Source organism: Coregonus clupeaformis, chromosome 15 (genome assembly GCF_020615455.1).
Source record: "Coregonus clupeaformis isolate EN_2021a chromosome 15, ASM2061545v1, whole genome shotgun sequence".
Classification (NCBI taxonomy): domain Eukaryota; kingdom Metazoa; phylum Chordata; class Actinopteri; order Salmoniformes; family Salmonidae; genus Coregonus; species Coregonus clupeaformis.
Genome location: NC_059206.1, coordinates 17066193 through 17090193, shown reverse-complemented (window position 1 = coordinate 17090193; position 24001 = coordinate 17066193). Strand labels below are relative to the sequence as shown.

The window sequence follows — 24001 nt, the reverse complement described above, 5'->3', positions numbered from 1 at the left end:
ATTTTACCTACCAGGCAATGCTCCCAGAAAAGGAATATGTGAGGAAGTATTGAGATACAGCATGTGTGGGTCTGTATGGATGTACTGTTGAATTAGCCAGAATGGAGAGAATGTTCTCTTCTTCATGTTCCAAGTGTAAAACAGTTGTTCCATGTTATGCGTAGTGACAGTGACTGTTGTGACTGTTTCTAGCTCATCTAGGTGTGACACTGGGAGTCACCTGATCGTCCCTAGCTCTCGAAGAAATAACAGATGACAGACAAGTGTTTATTTTTAATTTTTTATAAAGATTCTATTATACTTTTTATTTTACCATTTATTTCGGGAAATCAGTAACATGGTACATATTTTATTTTTTTCTTCTCAAAATGAAAATGTACATTCATTAATCTGCATAAAACGTCACATTTACATCAAAATAAATACATAATCTGGTGCCGGTCTCTTCTGGTGTTGTTATGGTTGATTGGTTGAGCTTGCACAGGGAAGGTCAGTTACTATGGTAAAACCAGTACTACAAACTGTTCTAAGACAAGGCCTTAGAAATGACTGCAGACAGGAAGAGATAGTAACCTCACTTCCTGTGTCTGATTTTAAGGTGCCAATTTACCCCTACGTTTTACATCTCAATGGACCACATTCATGTACCAATACTTAGTTCCCTTTGGCTCTATCCCCTCCCCTCCTCTCCTCTCTCTCCCTCCCCTTCTCTATCTCTCACCCATCCTCCTTCCTCTGTCTCCCTCTCTCCCCACCTATTACTTCCCCTCTCTCCCTCCCTCTGTCCCTGTATTTGATAGCTAATGGTAGACACAAGTAAATAGTGCTTCTGTCTCTATCTCCCAACGCCTGCAGCCCCCGTTCACAGTGGGTGTTTCTCAATATGCATGCTACTGTGCTCCACACTCTCATGCTCTGAGTTCGTTCTCCGAGGACCTTCTCTTGAGTACATTCTTGTGAGGATGAGAGTGTGGAGAATGCATACAAATGTACATTTGAGAAGCACTGCGCACTCCTGTGCTACTGTATTACCTTTGACCAATACAGACGAAACAAGATAACTACATAAAGCAAACCCAAGCTTGTAATTATCAGCTAGCTATATGTGAATCGTATTAATCTAGCTAGCCAGCTAGTTGTACAAAAAACCAACAACCTAAAACTAATGTTGTTATGAAAGGTGGATGGCCAACGTTAGCTACGAATTCTTTGTGGTTAACGTTAGCTAGCTAAAGTTAGCTACCAATTCTTCATCAGTTAGCCTGCGGTCTATGCACACTACAGTGGATATTCTAGGCAGTTAAATATGCCAAAATGAACAAGATCAAGATAAAATATTGTAGTCAGGCAACATATGAGATGTGAGTGGGCAACTTTTCATTCCAAAGTCGGAGTTCATTTTCTCTCGCTTCAGCTCAAAACCAGCCGCCATTGATTTCAAGAAATGTTGCATTGTTTTTTATGTGGTTGCGTCATATTATGTCAACAATCCTGGGAATATTTCAGTTGAAGCTTGCATTGATGCATGCCTCGAAATGTTTACAAGCAAAGTACGCATCTAAGAACTGCCCTCCGTGGCCATTTCGCATACTTTGATTTGGACTCATACTCCGACCGTTCCGTGCTCAGTGAATGGTAGTAAGAATATTGAGAAACACCCAGTATCTCCTGTCCTCTCCTTTCCCCTCTCTTCCTATTTTCTTCCTCTCTCCTCGCTCACCCATTCCCTTTCCTACTCGTCTTCCCTCTCGCTGTTTCCTCTCTCTGTGACTGGAGGACAGGGTCATGGGAGGAAGGGGCGGGACTATAGTCAGTCTGTATTTACATCACTTCTTTTGAGCGGGGCTGAGGAGGAGAGGGGTAGGGAGTGGGGTTGGTGGGCTGGAAGATTCTTCATTTTGGGATTCTAACAGTAGAGAAGGTCCTCATATTGATACCTCATATTCACGGGTGTCCTGAGAGAGAGGGAGAGAAAGAGAGAGAGAGATGTTATAGACCAGTATTAAAGACCCTCCTGTCTCATACAATGACTATGTTTGTGTGTGTTTTTAGTGTGTGTGTTTGTGTGTGTGTGTGTGCATGCGTGTACTTCCTCACCCCTCCTGTCTCGTAGAGTGGGTTGTCAAACTCGCTCTCCACTGTGATCTGGCTGTAGGGGTGTGGGTAGATGAGTGGCAGCCGCAGGTTGGAGTTGTAGCGGCACCTGGTGGCCAAGAGAGGAACAGCAGGGTGTCAGGACTATAAAAACATTTCATGACACAACTGTTTCCATGAGCAGAGAGAGAGAGAGAGAGAGAGAAAACTGAGCAGGATAAATAATATTACTGTTCTCATATGAGTCACTTGCCTCATTCATTTGGAGCCTATTTAATGAGGTGAAACGTTTGGAATGTTGAAGATAGAATTGTCATATGTCGAGCAGCTGACAAGATTCCCTATTCTACATGACAGAGAATAATGTCTGTTCTACACAATACATTTCTATCTGAATGTTCTGTAACCTTGTGGCTGATGCTATTCAACCGTAACAAAGGTTGCACGGTCAGATAGGAAGGTAACAAGGGCAATTTGTTTTTATATTTTCCATATGACCATTGATGGACAATATTGCTTTTAAATGGAATTTAATACAAAATATTCAGCTCCAGTGTCTTCAAGTAAGTAGAGAGTTCAGGGACTCCCATTCACTGGGCAACAAATGGGATTATATATTTTTTAATGAAAGCGGTATTAGCTACTTGAATTTATCCAATGATAATCTGAACAGGTCACTGTGTTGAACAGGTCCACTGGTGTGTAGAGGTGTGTTGAGGTGATAGGGAGCGTGGTCTTACCGTGTGACGTAGACATAGGCTCCTCCCAGCAGCACGGAGAGCAGAAGTACAAGGATGAAGATGCCCAATGCCATGTTGCCTCCGTCCAGACCTGACCCGGCTGCTGCTTCCGCAACTGGAGGGGAGGGGGCGATAGAGAGAGGGGAGGAGAAGGAAGGTAAGGGGAGAGCGTGAAAGCGAGGGGGAAGGAGGAAGAGGGATAACTTCAGTTCAGTCCCAGTGAAAAGGTGATAATAACAGAGCAATACAAAGACAAAAAATATCAACGCGAATCCGACAATTAACAAATGGGTCATTCTTGAATCAGAGTGGCATTTGGGCATGGCATTTTGGAAAAAATTTACTTAATTTTTCTACATTTTTATGTATTTAAATGTCTTTGGGTACATCTTCCCATTCTAAAGGTAGCTTAATGGCTTTAAAAGTGTTTTACCATTATGATTACATTGTGCAACCAGTAGGAGTAGTAACACCAATGATAGTAACATCAATGAGACATTTGAGGTGAATTAGGATTTTTTCGGAAATGGAGGCCACAAATGTTCAAATCTAAGGCCATCAATCCTTTAGGCGCCTCACAGGTCCTCAACTGGCAGCTTCATTAAATAGTACCCGCAAAACACCAGTCTCAACGTCAACAGTGAAGAGGCGACTCCGGGATGCTGACCTTCTAGGGTTGCAAAGAAAAAGCCACATCTCAGACTGCCCATCTTAATTTTTTATTTTTATTGGCCAGTCTGAGATATGGCTTTTTATTTGCAACTCTGCCTAGAAGGTCAGCATCCCGGAGTCGCCTCTTCACTGTTGACGTTGAGACTGGTGTTTTGCGGGTACTATTTAATGAAGCTGCCAGTTGAGGACCTGTGAGGCGTCTGTTTCTCAAACTAGACACTCTAACGTATTTGTCCTCTTGCTCAGTTGTGCACCGGGGCCTCCCACTCCTCTTTCTATTCTGGTTAGAGCCAGTTTGCGTTGTTCTGTGAAGGGAGTAGTACACAGCGTTGTACGAGATCTTCAGTTTCTTGGCAATTTCTCGCATGGAATAGCCTTCATTTCTCAGAACAAGAATAGACTGACTGTTTCAGAAGAAAGTTATTTGTTTCTGGACATTTTGAGCCTGTAATCAGACCCACAATGGCTGATGCTCCAGATACTCAACTAGTCTCAAGAAGGCCAGTTTTATTGCTTCTTTAATCAGCACAACAGTTTTCAGCTGTGCTAACATAATTACAAAAGGGGTTTCTAATGATTAATTAGCCTTTTAAAATGATAAACTTGGATTAGCAAACACAACGTGCCATTGGAACACAGGACTAATGGTTGCTGATAATGTGCCTCTGTACGCCTATGTAGATATTCCATAAAAAAATCAGCTGTTTCCAGCTACAATAGCCATTTACAATATTAACAATGTCTACACTGTATTTCTGATCAATTTTATGTTATTTTAATGGACAAAAAAATTGCTTTTCTTACGAAAACAAGGACATTTCTAAGTGACCCCAAACTTTTGAACGGTAGTGTAGATACATCTAAATCCCCAAAACATGTCACTACACCTCTAACACTCACCAGTGGGACAAGCCAAGTTGCTAGCCCCCAGTAGTTTATACAGTGCATACAAATAGATGTGTTGCAGTATAAAGGACTTACATATGTGTTCTTGTTAAATAACAGTTAAATAAAACTGAAAATGTATTTTTCATGTTTTTGTCATTTTAAAGTGTTTTTACATGGTGCCAGATTTTACCACCGCAATTCAAGAATGATCCAAAGAGTACAGGTAATTAGGGAGAATACTGCAGATTGGACAGTAGCTGATTAAAGACATGCTCCAGGAACTTTGGCGACTACTAAGTATTTAAACCTTCCGCTTTGGGCTGGATGTGCCAATGTGTAGTTCATACATGCATAATCTATCAGCAGAATTAGTGTCTTACCTGCCACAAAATCCCTAGTTTGAAAGCATCAGTCTCTCTGGAAGCTGTGCTGGGCCATTTTCCCTACACTTTCCCCCAAGTGGGCAGCCCCCTAGCAATTTGAGTTCAACCAATGAGCTTCACCCCCACGCCATATGAGTGACAGCTAGATGCACATGATGCACACACAGCAGAGCGAGAAAGAGAGAGCAATGACGTGGTGGACATATCTGCACATATGTGATGTGGCATGTGATGTGGCATGTGATGTGGCTTGTGAGTGCTACTTTCAGAACTACTGACTAAAAAGTATACAAAAGTACCGGAGAATCCCTTTAAGTCACTACTGTATGTACAAACAAAGATCTGCTTAAACAGATTGACAGACACACAAGAATATGGACAAAGACAGAAAAATATACAGAAAAACGGACAGACAACCAGGCAGGCAGGCAGGCTCACAGAGTCAGAAAGACAGACAGACAAACAGACTCACCTTCCAAAGCATGGTTGCCAAAGCAGTCATGGTTGGCTGCAAGACATCAGACATTCTCTCAGACATTGACAGAGTAGGTAAGGTATATCATACAGGTACATTATATATATACAAAAGTATGTGGACACCCCTTCAAATTAGTGGATTCGGCTATTTCAGCCACACCCGTTGCTGACAGGTGTATAAAATCTGGGTTTGGCGGATGCCAGGAGAACGCTACCTGCCCCAATGCATAGTGCCAGCTGTAAAGTTTGGTGGAGGAGGAATATTGGTCTTGGGCTGTTTTTCATGGTTCGGGCTAGGCCCCTTAGTTCCAGTGAAGGGAAATCTTAACACTACAGCATATAATGACATTCTAGATGATTCTGTGCTTCCAACTTTGTGGCAACAGCTTGGTGAAGGCCCTTACCTGTTTCAGCATGACAATGCCCCCGTGCACAAAGCGAGGTCCATACAGAAATGGTTTGTTGAGATCGGTGTGGAAGAACTTGACTGGCCTGCACAGAGCCCTGACCTCAATCCTATCGAACACCATTGGGATGAATTGGAATGCCGACTGCGAGACAGGCCTAATCGCCCAACATCAGTGCCCGACCTCACTAATGCTCTTGTGGCTGAATGGAAGCAAATCCCAGCAGCAATGTTCCAACATCTAGTGGAAAGCCTTCCCAGAAGAGTGGAGGCTGTTCTAGCTGCAAAGGGGGGACCAACTCCATATTAATGCCCATGATTTTGGAACGAGATGTTCGACGAGCAGGTGTCCACATACTTTTGGTCATGTTTAGGGCTGCGTCCATTAATTCCTTATATAGTTACACTACTTCTGACCACAGCCCAGCAGTCTTAAACAACTACAGAGAGGAGGAACTACCAACCTGGCTGCCTAAAGCTGCATGCACAGGGACATACTGAATTATCATTACTAAAACAAGGGCCAATGGCTACATTTGTGTCTATGTGGAAAGTCATGATGAGGAATGTTCCATTCCATGCAGGTCTGTAGGGGTGGTACGTGGGAGCTGGGTCTCACCCCTGCACAGTGGGAGTGGTCCGCTCCAAAACGACGGATTTCCTAGGATGCACTTGATGGCGACCTCGCCGATGAGCTCGTAACCTTGGTAACAGACGAAGGTGAGCGACTCGCCAGGCAGGTAGAGGCGCTTGGACAGGATCTGGTACCCGTTGTCAGGGAGACCGGGGTTCTCACAGGAAACAGATTCCTCCGCTGGAGAGAGGGATGGAGGGAGAGAGAGAGAGAGAGAGAGAAAGGGAGGAGGGAGAGATGGAGTGAGAGACAGGGAGGTAAACCATCATCTGCTCAACAATCATCAAGCCCTTGACCAGTCGAATCAGTGCTAGAAGTGAAATAGCTCAACTAAGTGGAACAGCGTGGGGTACTGGAGGAGAGGGTTGGAGAACACTGGTTCTAAGGAGGTGTGAGTCACACTCAAACAGACAGACTGACAGGGAGGGAGGGAGGGAGGGAGGAAGGCTAGGGTGGTTGATTGACAGCTTCTCCTCCTGGTCTGACAGACTCAAGCCCAGCTGCCCTGACTCATGGATAATCTCCGCCCCCTCTTCCAGGTGGCCAGGGCCTGATCTGCACACTGCATTAGCATATCAAACGCCTCACACGTGCGCGCGCACACAGATTAATAGCCATGAGAATGCAGAAAGGAGGAGGAAGCTGTCATACACACACACACACACACACACTTTAATAACCATGAACACAAACAGGCTAGGAGCGGTGTTAGAAGAACAAAGAGAAAGCCAACCCTGTCGAGTCATCTCTGCCAGAGATTAAGTGCCCATCACAGATTAGCTCTGCAACATCAAACGCTATTAAAATGAGCGCCTGGTCTACAGGAGAGAGAACTGTTCAGGTTTATAATACACACTGCAGCCTCCTGTCCTGGAAAAACATTACTGTAGCACAAACTCATCCATTTGGGCTCTGTCCCAAATGGCACCCTATTCCTTATATAGTGCACTTTTGACCCTGTGCACTATTTATTACCAGGGCCGCACGCATGTATACACACACGCACACACACACACACACACACACACACACACACACACACGTAGGTAGCCTCCTGTATCTCAGTTGGTAGAGCATGGCGCTTGCAACGCCAGGGTTGTGGGTTCGATTCCCACGGGGGGCCAGTATGAAAAATTTATGCACTCACTAACTGTAAGTCGCTCTGGATAAGAGCGTCTGCTAAATGACTAAAATGTAAAATGTAAAGGTACTCACAGACACAGTGGGGCAGTTTGGATGTCCAGACAGGGGTTCCGGGCTCTCGTCCGTAGCAGGTGAGTGTAGAGCCGTCCTGCAGGATGAAGCCGGGGTAACAGCTGTACTGGATGGTGGTCCCAACCAGGAGTTTAGCGTCTGACAGAGACCTGGTGGAATGTTCCACATGACCCGGATCTGAACAGTACATTACTGGAGAGAGAGGAGGGGGGAGGGGGAGAGAGAGAGAGACAGGGTGAGAGAGTGGAGGGGTAGAAGTAGAGAAAGAGAGAGAGAAGAGCAAGGGAGAAATATGAAATAAGTCAGCTAAATATATGTGATTGATAGGTACAACTTTCAAAGCAGTAGTAGTAGTTTTAAGGGTAATATAAAAAAAAACTGTGGTGCACATTAATGTTATAAACTTATTGTTCAATTTATCGTTATCGTGATAATTCAGTCAATTTATCGTGATATGAATTTTTGTCCATATCGCCCAGCTCTAACACACACACACACCCTCCCCCAACCCCCTCTCGTTAACTCACTCTTCTCACAGAAGGGGGGCTGTGTGCTCCAGGTGAGATCTAGCTGACAGGTCAGAGTCTCTCGTCCAACCAGGTCATAGCCGGGGTCACACTGGTAGGTGATGCGAGCACCCCGCACTAGGGCAGTATGGGACGTGGTCTTCCAGCCATTCTGGATCTCCGGGAGGTCCGGGCACGAGTCGTTACGGGACACCTCTGTTACCATGGAGACACACAGACACATGGAACTTCCATTTATAAACGCTTTTTGTGATTTATATCAAATGTATTCATTTGTAGGCTTTAGACATTTTGGTTGTGTGTGTGTTTGTGTGTGTATACAGTATTCCAGTGTGTTTCTGTGTAACTGGTCCACTGGGATGTGCAAGTCAGGCTTCTTGGTTCAATTATTCATTTATATTGACTGGCTTTCTCATTTATCTAGCTAGCTATCCTCTACTGTGCCTTCACACACCACGTGCACACACACACACACGCTGCACACAGACTCACACAGCACACAGCCCACACACGCATGCATTCACGTGCACACACATGCGCACACACACATGCACACACGCAAAATAAGAAAGGAGAAGGGGTTGCAGTAGGGATGTATTTATGCATGCCTTTCGGATTTTCTCACTGGGGAAAGAAGTGTGTGTGTGTGCTTTTGGTTTTACTATCCTTGTAAGTCCTCACAAAGATAGTAAAACAAGGAAAATTCAGACAAGTGGGGACATTTCGCTGGGACCCCACAAGGACAAATGCTATTTTAGGTTTAGGGTTAGGGTTAGAATTAAGGTTAGGGATTAGGGTTAGGAGTTAGGGTTAGGTTTAGGGAAAATAGGATTTCGAATGGAAATCAATTGTTAGTAAAACAAACATTTGTGTGTGTGTGTGTACGGATGTGTAAAGTGTACATATAGAATGATTGAGTGTGCATAATTTATGTACATAATGTGATTTTATGTTTGTCTTTCCTTGTGTGAACGAGAAGTGCATTGCAAGTAATTGTGTGTGTGTATCCGTGAAGGATGGTGAGACAAATATGATGTGATTTAATAAGGGCAGAGGGAGAGAGAGACAGAGAGAGAGACAGAGAGAGAGTCTGGGACATTACACCCTCTTTCATTTCCTCATCCTCCCCTTTATCTCTCTCTCTCTCTCTGTCCCTCTTTCACTCTCTGACTCTGTTTCAACTCGGCTGTCGACTAGGCTATATCCCATTCAGCTATACCTCCAATATTAGCTACCATCTCTCATGAATTCATCTTGTCCCTCACTTCTTTCTTTCTTTCTTTCTTTCTTTCTTTCTTTCTTTCTTTCTTTCTTTCTTTCTTTCTTTCTTTCTTTCTTTCTTTCTTTCTTTCTTTCTTCTTCCTTCCTTCCTTCCTTCCCTCCCTCCCTCCCTCCCTCCCTCCTCTCCATCCCCCTCTTACCCATGTAGTTGATGATGAAGCCCTCTCCCTTGCCGAAGACGAGGCCGGCAGGGTCGGAGTGGAAGGTCACGGTGAGGTCAGGGGTTGTGGACTGTATCTTGAAGGGCCCGGCCCCGCCCACATACTGGCCCAGAATATGGGTGGTGACCTCATCACCATCCATGATGGTCAACATGTCACTGTCACTCAGGTTCAAACTGGAGTGTGTGGGGGGGGAGAGAGAGAGAGAGAGAGAGAGAGAGAGAGAATAGTTGATTCCATTTCTAGTTGTTGAATCACTTATCTGACAGATGTTTCTAAATGTATTTTTGTCCTGTTGAATTGTTTGTTGTTTTGGCAATAAGTACTTTTGTCATAAAGTATTGTGAATTGAAATTTCATGCATCCAACACGTCCCAGGGTAAATTATATTAGTGCATATGGTATCAGCTCCATGTGGCTGACTCAGTGTGAGGTAATGGTGTAAGAGACTACAGGCTGGATGAGTCAGATGGAATGCTGGGAGCTGATGACCTCAGAGGCTGGCTAATGAGTAACATCTGGCTAGTGTAATAACCTCTTACCATCAGGAATCTGACAGGTGGTTGGTGTGTGCGTGTGTGTGTGTGTCTGTCTGTTGGTCTGTCTGTATATTTATATTCTGAGTGTGTGTATATCTCTCACAGCTGTACGTCGAGCAGCACACGTTTGTCCTCCCCTACATGTATCCTCCAGCTGCAGTCCTCTCCCTCTCCGTACCACTCGGGCCAGTTAGGAGACAGGATCACACCCCCTGGACCCGCTAGGTCCCCCCCACACAGAGCTGGAGATGGGGGAGGGAGAGAGGAGAGGGAGGAGAGAGTGAAAGGGGGAGAAGGAGGGGAAAGGGAGAGAGGTGAGGGGGAGAGAAAAGGTGAGGAGAGGGTGAGAGAGGAAGGGAGGGAGGGGAGAAAGAAGGGGGAGAGTGATGAGATATCCCAATTAAACAGTGTCTCAGTAACACTATGTTCTCACATTAAACTCTGTGTTGTCACATTAGCCTCAATAGCTTGCCACTTTGATATCAGAACCCTCTCAACACACACACACATGCGCGCACAACCACACACACACAAACACTCCAACCTCCCTCCCACACACCTTTGCAGAGTGGTTCCGTGTCATTCCAATAGGGGTCTCTGGCGTTGATACACTCTATGACGGGCGGCCCCTGCTCCAGGGAGTGACCAGGATCACAGCTGAACTGCACCACAGCTCCAACCCCATAGACCTGGTCAGTGGTGCTGAAGTTACCATTCTGCAGGTAGGGCTCATAACAGTGCCCACGCTCAAACGCTGCAGAGAGGGAGAGGGGAAGGAGATGGGAGAGGTTGAGGAGAGGAGAGGGGGAGGACAGGAGGATGAGAGAGAGCGGAGGTTAGACAGAAAGGTTATGAAATATTATGAAATGTTACAGTTGGTGTTTATAAATGTGTGTGTATGTGTGTGTGTGTATGTGTGTGTGTGTGTGTGCTCTTACCCTCATAGCGGATGTTGAAGCCTGTATTGTGGTTAGGTTGGTCTGTGATGAACTGGACTCTGACCGCTGGACCTTCACTGATCACCCCTTCAAATGGTATTGGACCACCCCGCCCAGAGTCAAACAGCACCACAGACCCAGCATCCAGACCGCTCCATAACACAAGTCTGGGGGGAGATATTTCATAGCAATACTTTATGGGTCCAAGATGTTTGTGATATGCAAGCCTATAATCAACTTCAAGTTTGATGCACTATAGCACAATTATAGATTACACATTCAAATCTCTGTCTCTCTCTCTCTCTCTCTCTCTCTCTCTCTCTCTCTCTCTCTCTCTCTCTCTCTCTCTCTCTCTCTCTCTCTCTCTCTCTCTCTCTCTCTCTCTCTCTCTCTCTCTCTCTCTCTCTCTCTCTCTCTCTCTCTCTCTCTCTCTCTCTCTCTCTCTCTCTCTCTCTCTCTCTCTCTCTCTCTCTCTCTCTCTCTCTCTCTCTCTCTCTCTCTCTCTCTCTCTCTCTCTCTCTCTCTCTCTCTCTCTCACACTCACACACTCACACACTCACACACTCACTCACCTGTCAGTGGGTTCAAGGGCCAGTCTCTCCAGGTGCAGGTGTAGTCTCTGTGCAGTGGGGGCCTCCAGGGACCAGGAGCAGGAGCGGTCGTGGGTGGCGTTGGGCCCCAGACGGGGAGAGGGGGACAAGATTCTCCCTACTGTAGCGTTTTTCACTGACCCCCCACACAGCGCTATGGAGGGACAGAGGTGATGAGTAGAGTAGATTTGTGTGTGTTTATGTGTCTCCCCAGCTCTGCAGCTTGGCATGTTGTTGCTCCAGACTGCAGCAAAGCATTGAGACGTGTGTGTGTCCCTGTGTGTGTGTTTGTCTCCCTCTCCTCCCTACCTCTACAGCTTGGCTCCTTGCTGCTCCAGACAGGCAGAGACGCGTTGAGACAGGTGAGTGCCGCTGCCCCCTGAAGGTGGTAGCCCATATGGCAGTGGAAGCGGGCAGTGCCCCCTGGCAGCAGGTCCAGCACGGACACATCCCCAAAGTGAGGCCTCCTCGGCAGGGCACAGCTCAAACGGAATACTGCCAGGGGGAGAGGGGGAGGGAGAAGGGGAGTGGGAGAAAGAGAGAACGTAAAATAAGAAGAGAGAGAGAGAGGGACATATAGAGGATGAGAGAGATTTCCATTCTCTTTGCGCTTATCTCAAATCCATTTTCACCTTAGTCTATTTTATGCTATTCTATTCAACAGTTGGCTTCCTGGTATAATTTGATCTGAGATGACTACTACTCTCCCTTCTGCTAAATCCTTCTCCCTCCTGATTCTGCCTCTTCGACCCTACTCTCCTCCCTTTCCGCATCCTATGACTCACACTGTCCCCTTTCCTCCAGGCCGGCTCGGCCCTCCCGTCCTGCTCCGTGGCTGAGTGACTCTTTGCGAGCTTACAGAACAGGGCTGGGGGCAGCTGAGTGAAAATGTAGGAAAATTATACTTCCGGAGGACCTATCATCCTTTCACTCCCTCTACCTTCTCTTCCTCTGTATCCGCTGCTAAAGCCACTTTCTACCACTCTAAATGTCAAGCTTCTGCCTCTAATCCTAGGAAACTCCCCCCCACCCCCTCTGAGGACGACTTTGTCAACCACTTTGAAAAGAAAGTTGACGACATCCGCTACTCATTCATTCAGCCTATTGAGTCCACTGGTCTCACTCACAAAGAACTACCCTACGCCTTTACCTCTTTCTCCCCTCCTCCAGACCATCGCTGGATACCTTTTCCCATCCCTCATAAACTCATCCCTGACCACTGACTGCATCACCTCTGACTTCAAAATGGCCCGAGTCACTCCCCTCCTCAAGAAACCAACACTTGACTAATCTGACGTCAAAAACTATAGACCTTTATCCCTTCTTTCTTTTCTTCCCAAACACTTGAGGGTGCTGTCTCTGAACAACTTATCTCTCTGATCTCATTATCTCTCTCATATCGATCTTCTTGACCCTAACCAGTCAGGCTTCAAGACAGGTCACTCAACCAAGACTGCTCTTCTCTGTCACGGAGGCTCTCCGCACTGCCAAAGCTGACTCTCTCTTCTCTGTTCTCATCCTCCTAGATCTATCCGCTGCCTTTGACACCATGAACCATCAGATCCTCCTCTCCACCCTCTCAGGGCTTGGCGTCTCAGGCTCTGCACACTCTTGGACTGCATTATACCTGGCAGGCCGCTCCTACCAGGTGACGTTGAGAGGATCTGTGTCTGCACCATGTATTCTCACTACTGGTGTCCCCCAGGGCTCGGTTCTAGGCTCTCTCCTCTTCTCTCTATACACCAAGTCACTCAGCTCTGTCATATACTCACATGGTCTCTCCTATCATTGCTATGCAGATGGCACTCAACTACTTTTCTCTTTCCCCCCTTCTGACACCCAGGTGCGACATGCATCTCTGCGTGCCGGCAGATATCTCAACTTGGACGTTGGCCCACCACCTCAAGCTCAACAAGACGGAGCTGCTCTTCCTCCCGGGGAAGGCCTGCCCGCTCAAAGACCTCTCCATCATGGTTGACAACTCCACTGTGTCGCCCTCCGAGAGTACAAAGAACCGTGGCGTGACCCTGGACAACACCTTTCATTCTCCACAAACATCAAAGCAGTGACTCGCTCCTGCAGGTTCATGCTCTACAACATCTGTAGAGTATGACCCTAACTCACACAGGAAGCGGCACAGGTCCTAATCCAGGCACTTGTCCTCTCCTGTCTGGACTACTGCAACTCGCTATTGGCTGGGCTCCCCTCTTGTGCCATCAAACCCCTGCAATTTATCCAGAACGCTGCAGCGCTCTTATCCACTACAAGACCATGGTACTTACCTACATAACAGCAAGAGGGACTGCCCCTCCCTACCTTCAGGCTATGCTCAAACCCTATACCCCAACCCGAGCACTCCGTTCTGCCACCTCAGGTCTCTTGACCCACCCACCACTACGGGAGGGCAGCTCCCGCTCAGCCCTGTCCAAGCTCTTCTCTGTCCTGGCACCCCAATGGTGGAACCAGCTTACCCCTGAAGCTAGGACAGCAGAGTCGCTTGCCCATCTTCCGAAAAAACATCAAAAACCCTACCTCTTCAAACAGTATCTTAAATAATCCTCCTCCTCACCTTTACTGATAGCTACTTTATTGAGGAAAAATGTACTTTCTATGCCTGTGATATGTGGTTGTTCCACCTAGCTATTTCACGATGAATGCACTAACTGTAAGTTGTTTTGGATAAGAGCGTCTGCTAAATGACTAACATTTTTAAAAACCGGACAGGCCAGAATAATGGTTATATGACTGGACAGACCAGAATAATAGAGAGAGGAGAGGACAGGCCAGATGAAAGGCAGGTAGTTTGCCATGTTCCTCCATTTATCCATTTATGTCCCATCTTAACTGACACAGAGTACACAGGTGTGAGATGAGAGAGGAAGACATTACAGGTGACACATAACACATACACACACAAACAACCACACACACACACACACACACACACACACACAGAGATATGGCCTCTCCACAGCCCTCCACTACACTATCAAACAGCAACTGCATAATGAGATGAAAACCAATTAATCACAGCTAATAGGTTAATTGATACGACATCCAATCACACTGCTAATTGATTGCAAAACTAGATTAAGTGGTTAGGCTATTAATAGATCAGGTAGACAGAGAATCAACAGCCCCTTAGGAGTTAGGACCTAATGAAGGCTTTGAATTAAAAACATGAAAGAGTGAGTGTGTGTGTGTGACTGTGTGAGTGTGTGTGTGTGTGTGATTGTGTGTGTGTGAGTGTGTGATTGTGTGTGTGTGCTCACTCTGGTAGTGTAGCTGGAACATGCCCATGCTCCCCTCAGGTGAGGAGCGGTAGTATACTGAGATGGTATTGGTCGGACTTCGGATCACCTGACCCTCCACCAGCAGTGTGTGATTGGCCAGAACCAGCAAGGCCCCGCCCTCATCCACCCCTCTGATTGACAGCTGCTCTCCCTCTGACAGATTCACACTCTTCACCTGAGAGAGAGAGAGAGAGAGAGAGATTATTTCACTTTTGTTTACTATCTACTTCACTTGCTTTGGCAATGTTAACATACGTTTCCCATGCCAATAAAGCCCTTAAATTGAAACTGAAATTGAATTGAGAGAGAGAGAGAGAGAGAGAGAGAGAGAGAGAGAGAGAGAGAGAGAGAGAGAGAGAGAGAGAGAGAGAGAGAGAGAGAGAGGAAGGGGAGGGGCAGACAGTGAGTGAGAATTCTCAGAAACCACATTAAAGATACTGTTAATGGCACTGCACATCTCTTCTGAGATCTCTTCTTAGAGCTTGACTGCAATAAAGAGGACCTGGAACAGCACCAGTGTTGTGGGAGGACAGGCTGAAAAATTGCACTCTCACTAGACTTTATATACACATCATATACACACTCACTCACACACACTACACTGTCACTCCCACACAAATCCCTCACACATTCAAACACTACACACATACCGACACAACACAAACAAACAAACATACATACACACACACACACACACACACACACTTTTACACTTCATAATAATAATAATAATAATAATATGCCATTTAGCAGACGCTTTTATCCAAAGCGACTTACAGTTGTGCGTGCATACATTTTTGTGTATGGGTGGTCCCGGGGATCGAACCCACTACCTTGGCGTTACAAGCGCCGTGCTCTACCAGCTGAGCTACAGAGGACCACATCATTTGCTGTTGGTACTCTGTTCTTTATTTTACTCTTATTATTATCTATCTGGATTCCTAGTCACTTTGCCCTGCCTTCATGTACATATCTACCTCAAGTATCGCGGCACATTGATCTGGTACTGGTACTCCCTGTATATAGCTCTATTCTTGTGCATTTAATTTTATTCCTCTTGTGTTAGTTACTATTTATTTATTTCTTATTATTTATTTATTTTACTCTGTATCGTTGGGAAAGGTTCGTAAGCAAGCATTTCACTGTAAAGTATACATTCGGCGCATGTGATAAATACAATTTGCTTTGATTTGATTTGGAGTGCAGGGTGCTGTACCAGTAGACATCACTAGGGGTCAGAGACAATCCTGAGATCATTACAGAGTCAACAATCACAACGCAACGCGTTTACATGCGCACTAATAATTCGATATTAAACTACATTTTGGCAGTAGGCAGATTATGCAATAGTCATGTAAACACCTTTTTTTTTATTTCACCTTTATTTAACCAGGTAAGCCAGTTGAGAACAGGTTCTCATTTACAACTGCGACCTGGCCAAGATAAAGCAAAGTAGTGCAATAAAAACAACACAGAGTTACATATGGGGTAAAAAACATAAAGTCAGAAATACAACAGAAAATATATATACAGTGTGTGCTTACTCTGCTTATCTGAATTGGCGTAAGGTCAAAATCGAAAGTAAGCATACGTCAATTAAAACACCTGGTTCTCTGAGCAATCTTTCAAATTATTAGGAAATGTAAACACCTTAATCGGCGTTCCAGCGGTGTATTTGATCTGCGCATGTGCTAAAAGCAGCTGAGCCTCCCTCTTTAGGGCGAGTGAAGTGAGTTCGGAACAACAATGTACGCGTCTTAGAAGTAGTTTTCACATACAAACTTTATATGTCCGAACTCAGAATCAAATATACTTTCCAAAAATAACGTTCGCTGTGGTGGAACGTTTAATTTTAAACAGGATAATTAGAGAATACGTTCTTCATGCAAAGCATGTAAACGTTTTAATCGAACTATTATTTTAATCTGATTATGCACAAAATTGCATTATTGTGTGTATGTAACCTCACTCAGTGAAAACGCGTGTCTGTGTCAGTGCACGCGAATGTGTGTGTTTGTTTACCTGTAACTCGACTCCAAAGCCTGTGTACACAGTGACGGTGTATGTACAGTGTAGGAATGTTCCATCTGGGAGAGGGGGGTCGTCGGAAGAGTCTATGTATCCCTCGGGGTCGGAGAAATTCACCATACAACCAGACACAGCTAGAGATAAGAGGAGAGGAGGGGACAAACATTGATTTAACAATACAATATTTAAGAAGCAATTTATTTCAAAGTGTAATCCAGGATGCTGGTGAGATAAGCACATCTCTGTCTTCAGTGAGGGAAAGGTAAACAAGGTCAACAACTGCTTTCTGTAAAAGGACAGGGTGTTCTCTAACATTGATGATGCTCTAGTCTTGTCTAATGCAGGGGTTGGAACCGGTTCAGGGAACAGAACAGAAAAACCAGAAAATAATGACATTTTTCAAGGAACAGAATCATAACCGGGAACGAAAGTGATCTATACTGTTCTGGAACAGAACCGTTATTTTAAAAGCATGGGAACCGGTTTTTTATGTTCCGGGTATATTTCTCAGTCCCACAAAAAACGTAACAAAGCGCCTATGCAAAGTCCTCCCTCTGTCAATCAGAAACTTCTTCTAGTGTCTGCCTGCCAGCTGAAAATCTTTTCCAGTGTGTGTCCGTGAGTAGGCTACCTGCCGCTACCACACCTACTGATGATAGCTACAAGCGTGATTCGGAAGATAGGGAGAGAGATTTTTTAGAAAATAATGGATTTACTTTTTCAATGCTAGTTATGGATACTATAGTTATCACATTTCACATTGGATTCATTAAATACAAAAAGGTAAGACGTGTTTTTAATTCTGGTGCGCGCTCAAGTTTGTTAGCTAGCTAGCTAGCTTTGGTCCAACGTTAAGCCAACTCTCTGAAGTTCAAAGACATTCAAAGTTCCTCCGTAGGTATAATTTTATAGGCCTAATTCAGATAATGCATATCACAAGATGCCCAAGATGCACTTCACCCTCTCTCCCCACCCGCAAAATGTTAAGTTGTATCTCGCGCCCTACACTCAAGCACGTAAACAACTTTAGGATAGAAAACTGCTCTATCCGCACTGATTGGTGAAGTAATTTAATGTTGAGCTAAATGTAAAGAAAATGAACAGAAAGGAACGATATAAACCTAAACTTTTTTTGGTGGAACCAGTTAGGAACTTTATTTTGCTGGTCAGAACAAAAAAAATAATGGTTCTGTTCAGAACGAAAAGATTGGAAAATAATTTTGGTTCCAACCCCTGGTTTAATGTATACCACTTATACCTGGTGAAGGTGTGTCTGCATCCATGTCTGTGTCTGCGTCCACGGTCGCCGTGACGATAGTGGTGACCTCATCTCGCTGTCCCGGCGGTGTGTGTGTCCCGGGCTGAGAGGAGGAGGGGAGGGGGTTGCTGTTGGGCTGGGTGGGCTGTGAAGGGAGAGGGGGTCCGCTGTCGTGGGGCTGTGAAACTGGGGGTCGTATCCTCTTCAACAGACCCTGTTGATCCAGAGACAGACCTCCAGACAGGCCCCCTGTGCTCATTCCTCTCCCCAGGAGAGGCAGCAGGTCCTGGGGCAGAGCTGAGGGCAGGACCATACCCCCTGTCTGGGAGAGGAGATGATCCTTCTGGGCCAGGACAGACTCTAGCAGATCACCAGCGGCACTCATCCCCACCCCGGGCCCTAACCCAGCCTCGGGCCCTCTCCCCCTGGGATAGTTTCTGTCTGTGTTCCCTATGGCTGGAGAGGGGGAGGAGGGTGGAGGTGTGGGGTCCATCTCGGCTAGAGAAACACACAGAGAGAGAGAGAGAGAGAGAGAGAGAGAGAAAGAGAGAACAAAAGAGAGAAAGAGAATGAGACTCAGGTAACATTTTCCAGGGGTCATACAGTCTTGACACTAGCGCTGCTTTTAGTTCTGAGAATAATTGTATTCTTATTCTCATTCTGTTAGGTCTGGGTTTCCCAAACTTGGTCCTGAGGCCCCCCTGGGTGCACGTTTTGGTTTTTGCCCTAGTACTACCACTACTGATTCAAATATCAATATCCTGGGAAACCCTGTGTTAGGGCTATCCTTTACCAGGTTGTGTTTCCAGGGAGAAATGCAAACTAGGACTGAGTAACTGAAGGGCCTGCTGTGCACCCTTGAGCTGGAGCAGAGAGAGAGACAGCTCCGAACACCCAGAAAGCCTTTCTTCTCTTTGTGTGGTGTGGCTGTGTTAGGACCTGTTTTAGCCTGGTAAACAGAGAGAAGCAGAAACCAGCAGGACTGAGGAACTCAAGGGACAGCTCCTGAAAACCTTTCTGCCCTGCATGTGTAGTGACACTGTGTCTAGTGAGTGTGGCTGTGTTAGGGCCTCACTGGAGCAGGAATACTGTTCTGTTCTACTGTCTGTTCTACTGTCTGTTCTACTGTTATCAGGACTACAGTCTGTTCCACTGTCTGTTCTGTCAGTTCCACTGTATGTTCCATTGTCTGTTCTACTGTCTGTTCCACTGTTATCAGGACTACTGTCTGTTCAACTGTTTCAGGACTACTGGGCTTATCTGGCATCAGGGCGACCAGCCCAGCACAATACACCTGCTCTCTACTGCACACACACACACACAGAGAGTACGCGCACACAAGCATGTACCACATGCACACACGCACATACACACACACTCACATAGGCAGATCACGCACTCTCTGGGTGAGGAGAGACAGGGTAGCCAGTCAAGCATGACGGGACGGGATGGGGGGGGAAGCATAGACAGGCACACTGCTCCCACGCATGCTAAAATGCCATGTCCAACAGCTCAGCACTAAAAAGGACAGAACAGCGCACACACACACACACACACACACACACACATACACACACACACACACACACACAGTCAGACCCTTCATGGCCAGTGTATCACTGTGTTGCTGCCCCTCCATACTAACAATACTATTGGATCACATAACACCTGCTCTCAGAACATTCTGCTTTTTAAAATCACACATCCTCACACTGACAAAAACAGCTTTTAACTTTAAAGCGGCAATCAGCAGTAGACACAAGAACAAAGCAGACTCCCCGCCCCTGGTTCGGTAAAAAGCTGAGGGATGGAGCTGGAGAAATGGAACCACTCTTGAATTCATAGACAGAGCTATGGATGCAATGCCTGACCATCAATGATATGAAAATGATAGTTTTAACCATGTTTTGGGACTATATAGTGTTTGATTATATTTTCTTTGTTTACAAACGTTGGAGTAAAACAAGCTTACATTTTGGGTTCTGATGGGGTACTAAGATGGGAAACTACGCTCATGAGGCATTAATAAGTTATATTCTTCAAGAATCAATGGGTACATAACATACATTTTTAAGTCCAAAAATGTATGTAGCAACTGCTGATTGCCCCTTTAATAGTGTCTGTTGTGGCTGCAGAGAGTGTCAACTCCATCCATCAAACCTTCATCAGCCACCAACTCAAACACATGCCTGGCTGATTTCCTCTTTACAGATAAACAGGAGGAGATGTGGAAGACACACAACAACAGGTGTGCCTGATCTGGTACAAATATACTTTTTATTCCTTGTTGGTTGAACACTAAATGCTTTTGTACATTACATTTCATTTCCTCAGCTGAGCTCTGTGTATTGTATAGGAGTAAATCCATTGGGGGAGTTATATTGTAAATGTGTGACTATAGTGTACACTGAGTACATTTACTTTGTCTCTCTCTACCCATCACATATGCTAGTCTAGAAGTGGGTCAGACCGAACCACCACCATCTGGATCCAAAGCCTCAGCACAGGAACACCTTGCTTCATCTCGAAACGAGCCATTGTTTACAGACGGCACTTTGCAGAAGTTTCCGTAGCCTGACGTCCTTGATCAACCAAATCTAAACTATTCGGTTTCACCAAAATAACATTTCCAGTCAACAGAGGCATATTCTGTACCTCTAGGCACAATACCTACGATTCGACATGTTGAATGTGTCCTTCACAATCACGAAGGAGGGAGAGAGAGAGAGATGTCTATAGAGGGTATTCATTACCATTTGATGTGTGGGAACAATAAAGACATCCAAGGTTATAGGGCAAGTCTTGAGCGACTAAACTGAAAGAGAATACACAGGAGGCTGTGTGTGTGTGTGTGTGTGTGTATGTGTGAGTGTGTGTGTGTGTATGTGTGTGTGTGTGTGTGTGTGTGTGTGTGTGTTTGTGAGCAACTAAACTGGCAGAGAAAGCAGTAGACAGCTGACTATATTGTTAGTCTGTTTTTATTGGTGTTGTTGTGAGATCTGATTGGCTACGCTGAACACATCTTCAGACCCCAAACTGGCAACCTGCCACCCACTGTAACTATGAAAAAGCATTCCTTAGCTACCACGACAACACACCATGGAGACGCACTCTCATAACCGCAGCTAAGCATGCACACACACACACACACACACACACACACACACACACACACACACACACATGCTGGTCAGCTTGAACTAAGGCTGGGTGCAGGAATAAGCCTTTTAACCAGATAGGTCTTTGGAATGAGGTGGATGGGTGCTTTAGCTCGCCCGCTGAACCGGGTGGGTCGAGTTTGAACCTTAGGGCGTCATGGTCTCAACATAAATGTACAGACGCTGCATAGTGCATACCCGACCACTGGTGACCTAGGCCAGGATTCAGTCCAATCGGGCTTTGTCTGCAATGCAGCTTTTAAAGGCAATGTTCCCTCATTCGCGAAGACCGCATTCACGAGAAACGCTGCATAGTATGTCGGCTCAGTCGGAAATTACCTTTAAAAGGCGCATAGCAGACAAAGTGCGATCGGATTAAAGGTTGCTCAAAGGCTGTAAGCCTTCTTGGGTAAATCAGCTGAGAGATGGGGGCTGATAGGCTGATGCTGATCGAGCTGATAGGCTGATGCTGATCGAGCTGATAGGCTGATAGGCTGATGCTGATCGAGCTGGGCTTGTTTCTGGCCGTCAGGCTGATACACTCACACACACCGGTCGATGCTATATGTAACTGGGTGTTTGAGTCAGGCTGTGGGTCGGCTGGTGGACTGATTTAAAGGAAAGTAGAGCAGTCATCAAATCGACCAATCAGCGATGACCCCAGAGAAGATAATCAGATACAGCAAACTCCCTCTCAGATACACTGATTTAAACACACACACTCAACTACAAAACACACAAACACACTCGGTTCTAAAGCTTTCAGTTCATAAGCTTTCAGTTCAAAAAGCCTTCGGTTCTTGACTCACACCGTCCTCATGCCCTTGTTCAGGGTTCCAGGCACAAAGTCCCTGCTGGACCGTGTGTGTGTGTGTGTGTGTGTGTGTGTGTGTGTGTGGTGTCAGGCTGATGCTATACCACCCAGGCATGACCAACGCGGATGAACAGACGGCATCATCTGTGGGCTCCTCTCTCTCCCTCCCTATCAATCTCTCCCTCTCTCTACTCTCTCTGTCTCACACACACACACCCACGTGGAGCTGAGTACCACATTATCATGTTCCTGATGCAGTGTTCATCACATCACCCCATTAGCAACGTATTTAGCACAGTGCTGTGAGTGAGAGCCTGTGTGACTATGTGCTGACTCATTAACAGTGCCAAACATCTCACTGCAGGAGAGTGGAGGAGAGGAAGGACAAGTGTGTGTGTGTGGAGGGGGGGGGAGAGAGAGAGAGAGAGAGAGAGAGAGAGAGAGAGAGAGAGAGAGAGAGAGAGAGAGAGAGAGAGAGAGAGAGAGAGAGAGAGAGAGAGAGAGAGAGAGAGAGATATGTCTATAGAGGCTATTCATTACCATTTGATGTGTGGGAACAATAAAGACATCCAAGGTTATAGGGCAAGTCTTGAGTGACTAAACTGAAAGAGAATACACAGGAGGCTGTGTGTGTGTGTGTGTGTGTGTGTGTGTGTGTGTGTATGTGTGTGTGTGTGTGTATGTGTGTGTGTGTGTGAGCGACTAATCTGTTAGTCTGTTTTTATTGGTGTTGTTGTGAGATCTGATTGGCTACGCTGAACACATCTTCAGACCCCAAACTGGCAACATGGCATCCACTGTAACTATGAAAAAACATTCCTTAGCTACCACGACAACACACCATGGAGACGCTCTCATAACCGCAGCTAATCACGCACGCACATACACACACACACACACACACTCACTATGAAAAAACATTCCTTAGCTACCACGACAACACACCATGGAGACGCACTCTCATAACCGCAGCTATGCACGCACGCACACACACATACACACACGCACAAATGGTTGAGTTGGGAGGCAGTGGGTTGAGTTTGCACTTTAGGACCCCTGGTGACCTAGGCTGGGATTCAGTCCGATCGCGCTTTGTCTGCGGCTTTTAAAGGCAATGTTACTGCGTTCGCGGAGACTGCGTTCATGGTAAACGCTGCATAGTATGTTGGCTCAATCAGAAATTACCTTTAAAAGGCGCATAGCTGACAAAGTGAGATCGGATTGAATCCCCGCCCTAAAATGAACGCACCAAATTCAGTGTTTCTCTAAGGCTGGAAGCCTGATTGGGTGAATCAACAGAGAGCTGGGAGCTAATAGGTTGATGCTGATCGAGCTGGGCGCTGATAGGCTGATGCTGATCGAGCTGATAGGCTGATGCTGATTGAGCTGGGAGCTGATAAGCTGAGTTGTGTGTTGGCTTGTGTCTGGCCGTCAGGCCCTCCAGAGAGAACGCACAGCTGACCTAATGATTTCCTCTGTGAGCTGATAACACACAAACACGCACACACCGGTCGATGCTATCTGTAACTGGGTGTTTGAGTCAGGCTATGGGTCGGTTACAGGGTTTCCCAAACTCGGTCCTGGCCCCCAGGTGCACGTTTAGGTTTTTGCCCTAGCACTACACAGCTGATTCAAATAACTAACTCATCATCAAGCTTTGATTATTTGAAACAGCTGTGTAGTGTTAGGGCAAAAACCAAAACGTGGACCCAGGAGGGGCCCCAGGACCGAGTTTAGGAAAACTTTGGTTGGTGGACTGATTTAAAGTCCCAGCTGGACTGTGTGTGAGGTCAGAGGCAGGTGCTATACCACCCAGGCATGACCAATGCAGATGAACAGACAGCATCATCTGTGGGTCTCTCTCTCTCTCTCTCTCTCTCTCTCTCTCTCTCTCTCTCTCTCTCT

General features: G+C 46.0%; 1 protein-coding gene across 1 annotated transcript in view; it reads right to left on the bottom strand.

Annotated features, from left to right (window-relative positions):
- Window positions 1-270: 270 nt before the first annotated feature.
- The window catches only part of LOC121582683 (seizure 6-like protein), a 38367-nt gene continuing 14636 nt past the window's right edge, over window positions 271-24001 (bottom strand). The window contains exons 2-17 of the mRNA XM_041898671.2: window positions 18125-18622; window positions 16861-17000; window positions 14818-15013; window positions 11855-12040; window positions 11528-11699; window positions 10956-11122; window positions 10577-10771; window positions 10121-10259; window positions 9458-9654; window positions 8037-8231; window positions 7510-7701; window positions 6280-6474; window positions 5250-5285; window positions 2835-2949; window positions 2098-2203; window positions 271-1955 (exon numbers count right to left, since the gene is read on the bottom strand). Of these exons, the coding sequence (XP_041754605.1) occupies window positions 1926-1955; window positions 2098-2203; window positions 2835-2949; window positions 5250-5285; window positions 6280-6474; window positions 7510-7701; window positions 8037-8231; window positions 9458-9654; window positions 10121-10259; window positions 10577-10771; window positions 10956-11122; window positions 11528-11699; window positions 11855-12040; window positions 14818-15013; window positions 16861-17000; window positions 18125-18622 (2759 nt within the window). The 3' untranslated portion in view covers window positions 271-1925. The remainder of the gene's footprint in view (window positions 1956-2097; window positions 2204-2834; window positions 2950-5249; window positions 5286-6279; window positions 6475-7509; window positions 7702-8036; window positions 8232-9457; window positions 9655-10120; window positions 10260-10576; window positions 10772-10955; window positions 11123-11527; window positions 11700-11854; window positions 12041-14817; window positions 15014-16860; window positions 17001-18124; window positions 18623-24001) is intronic.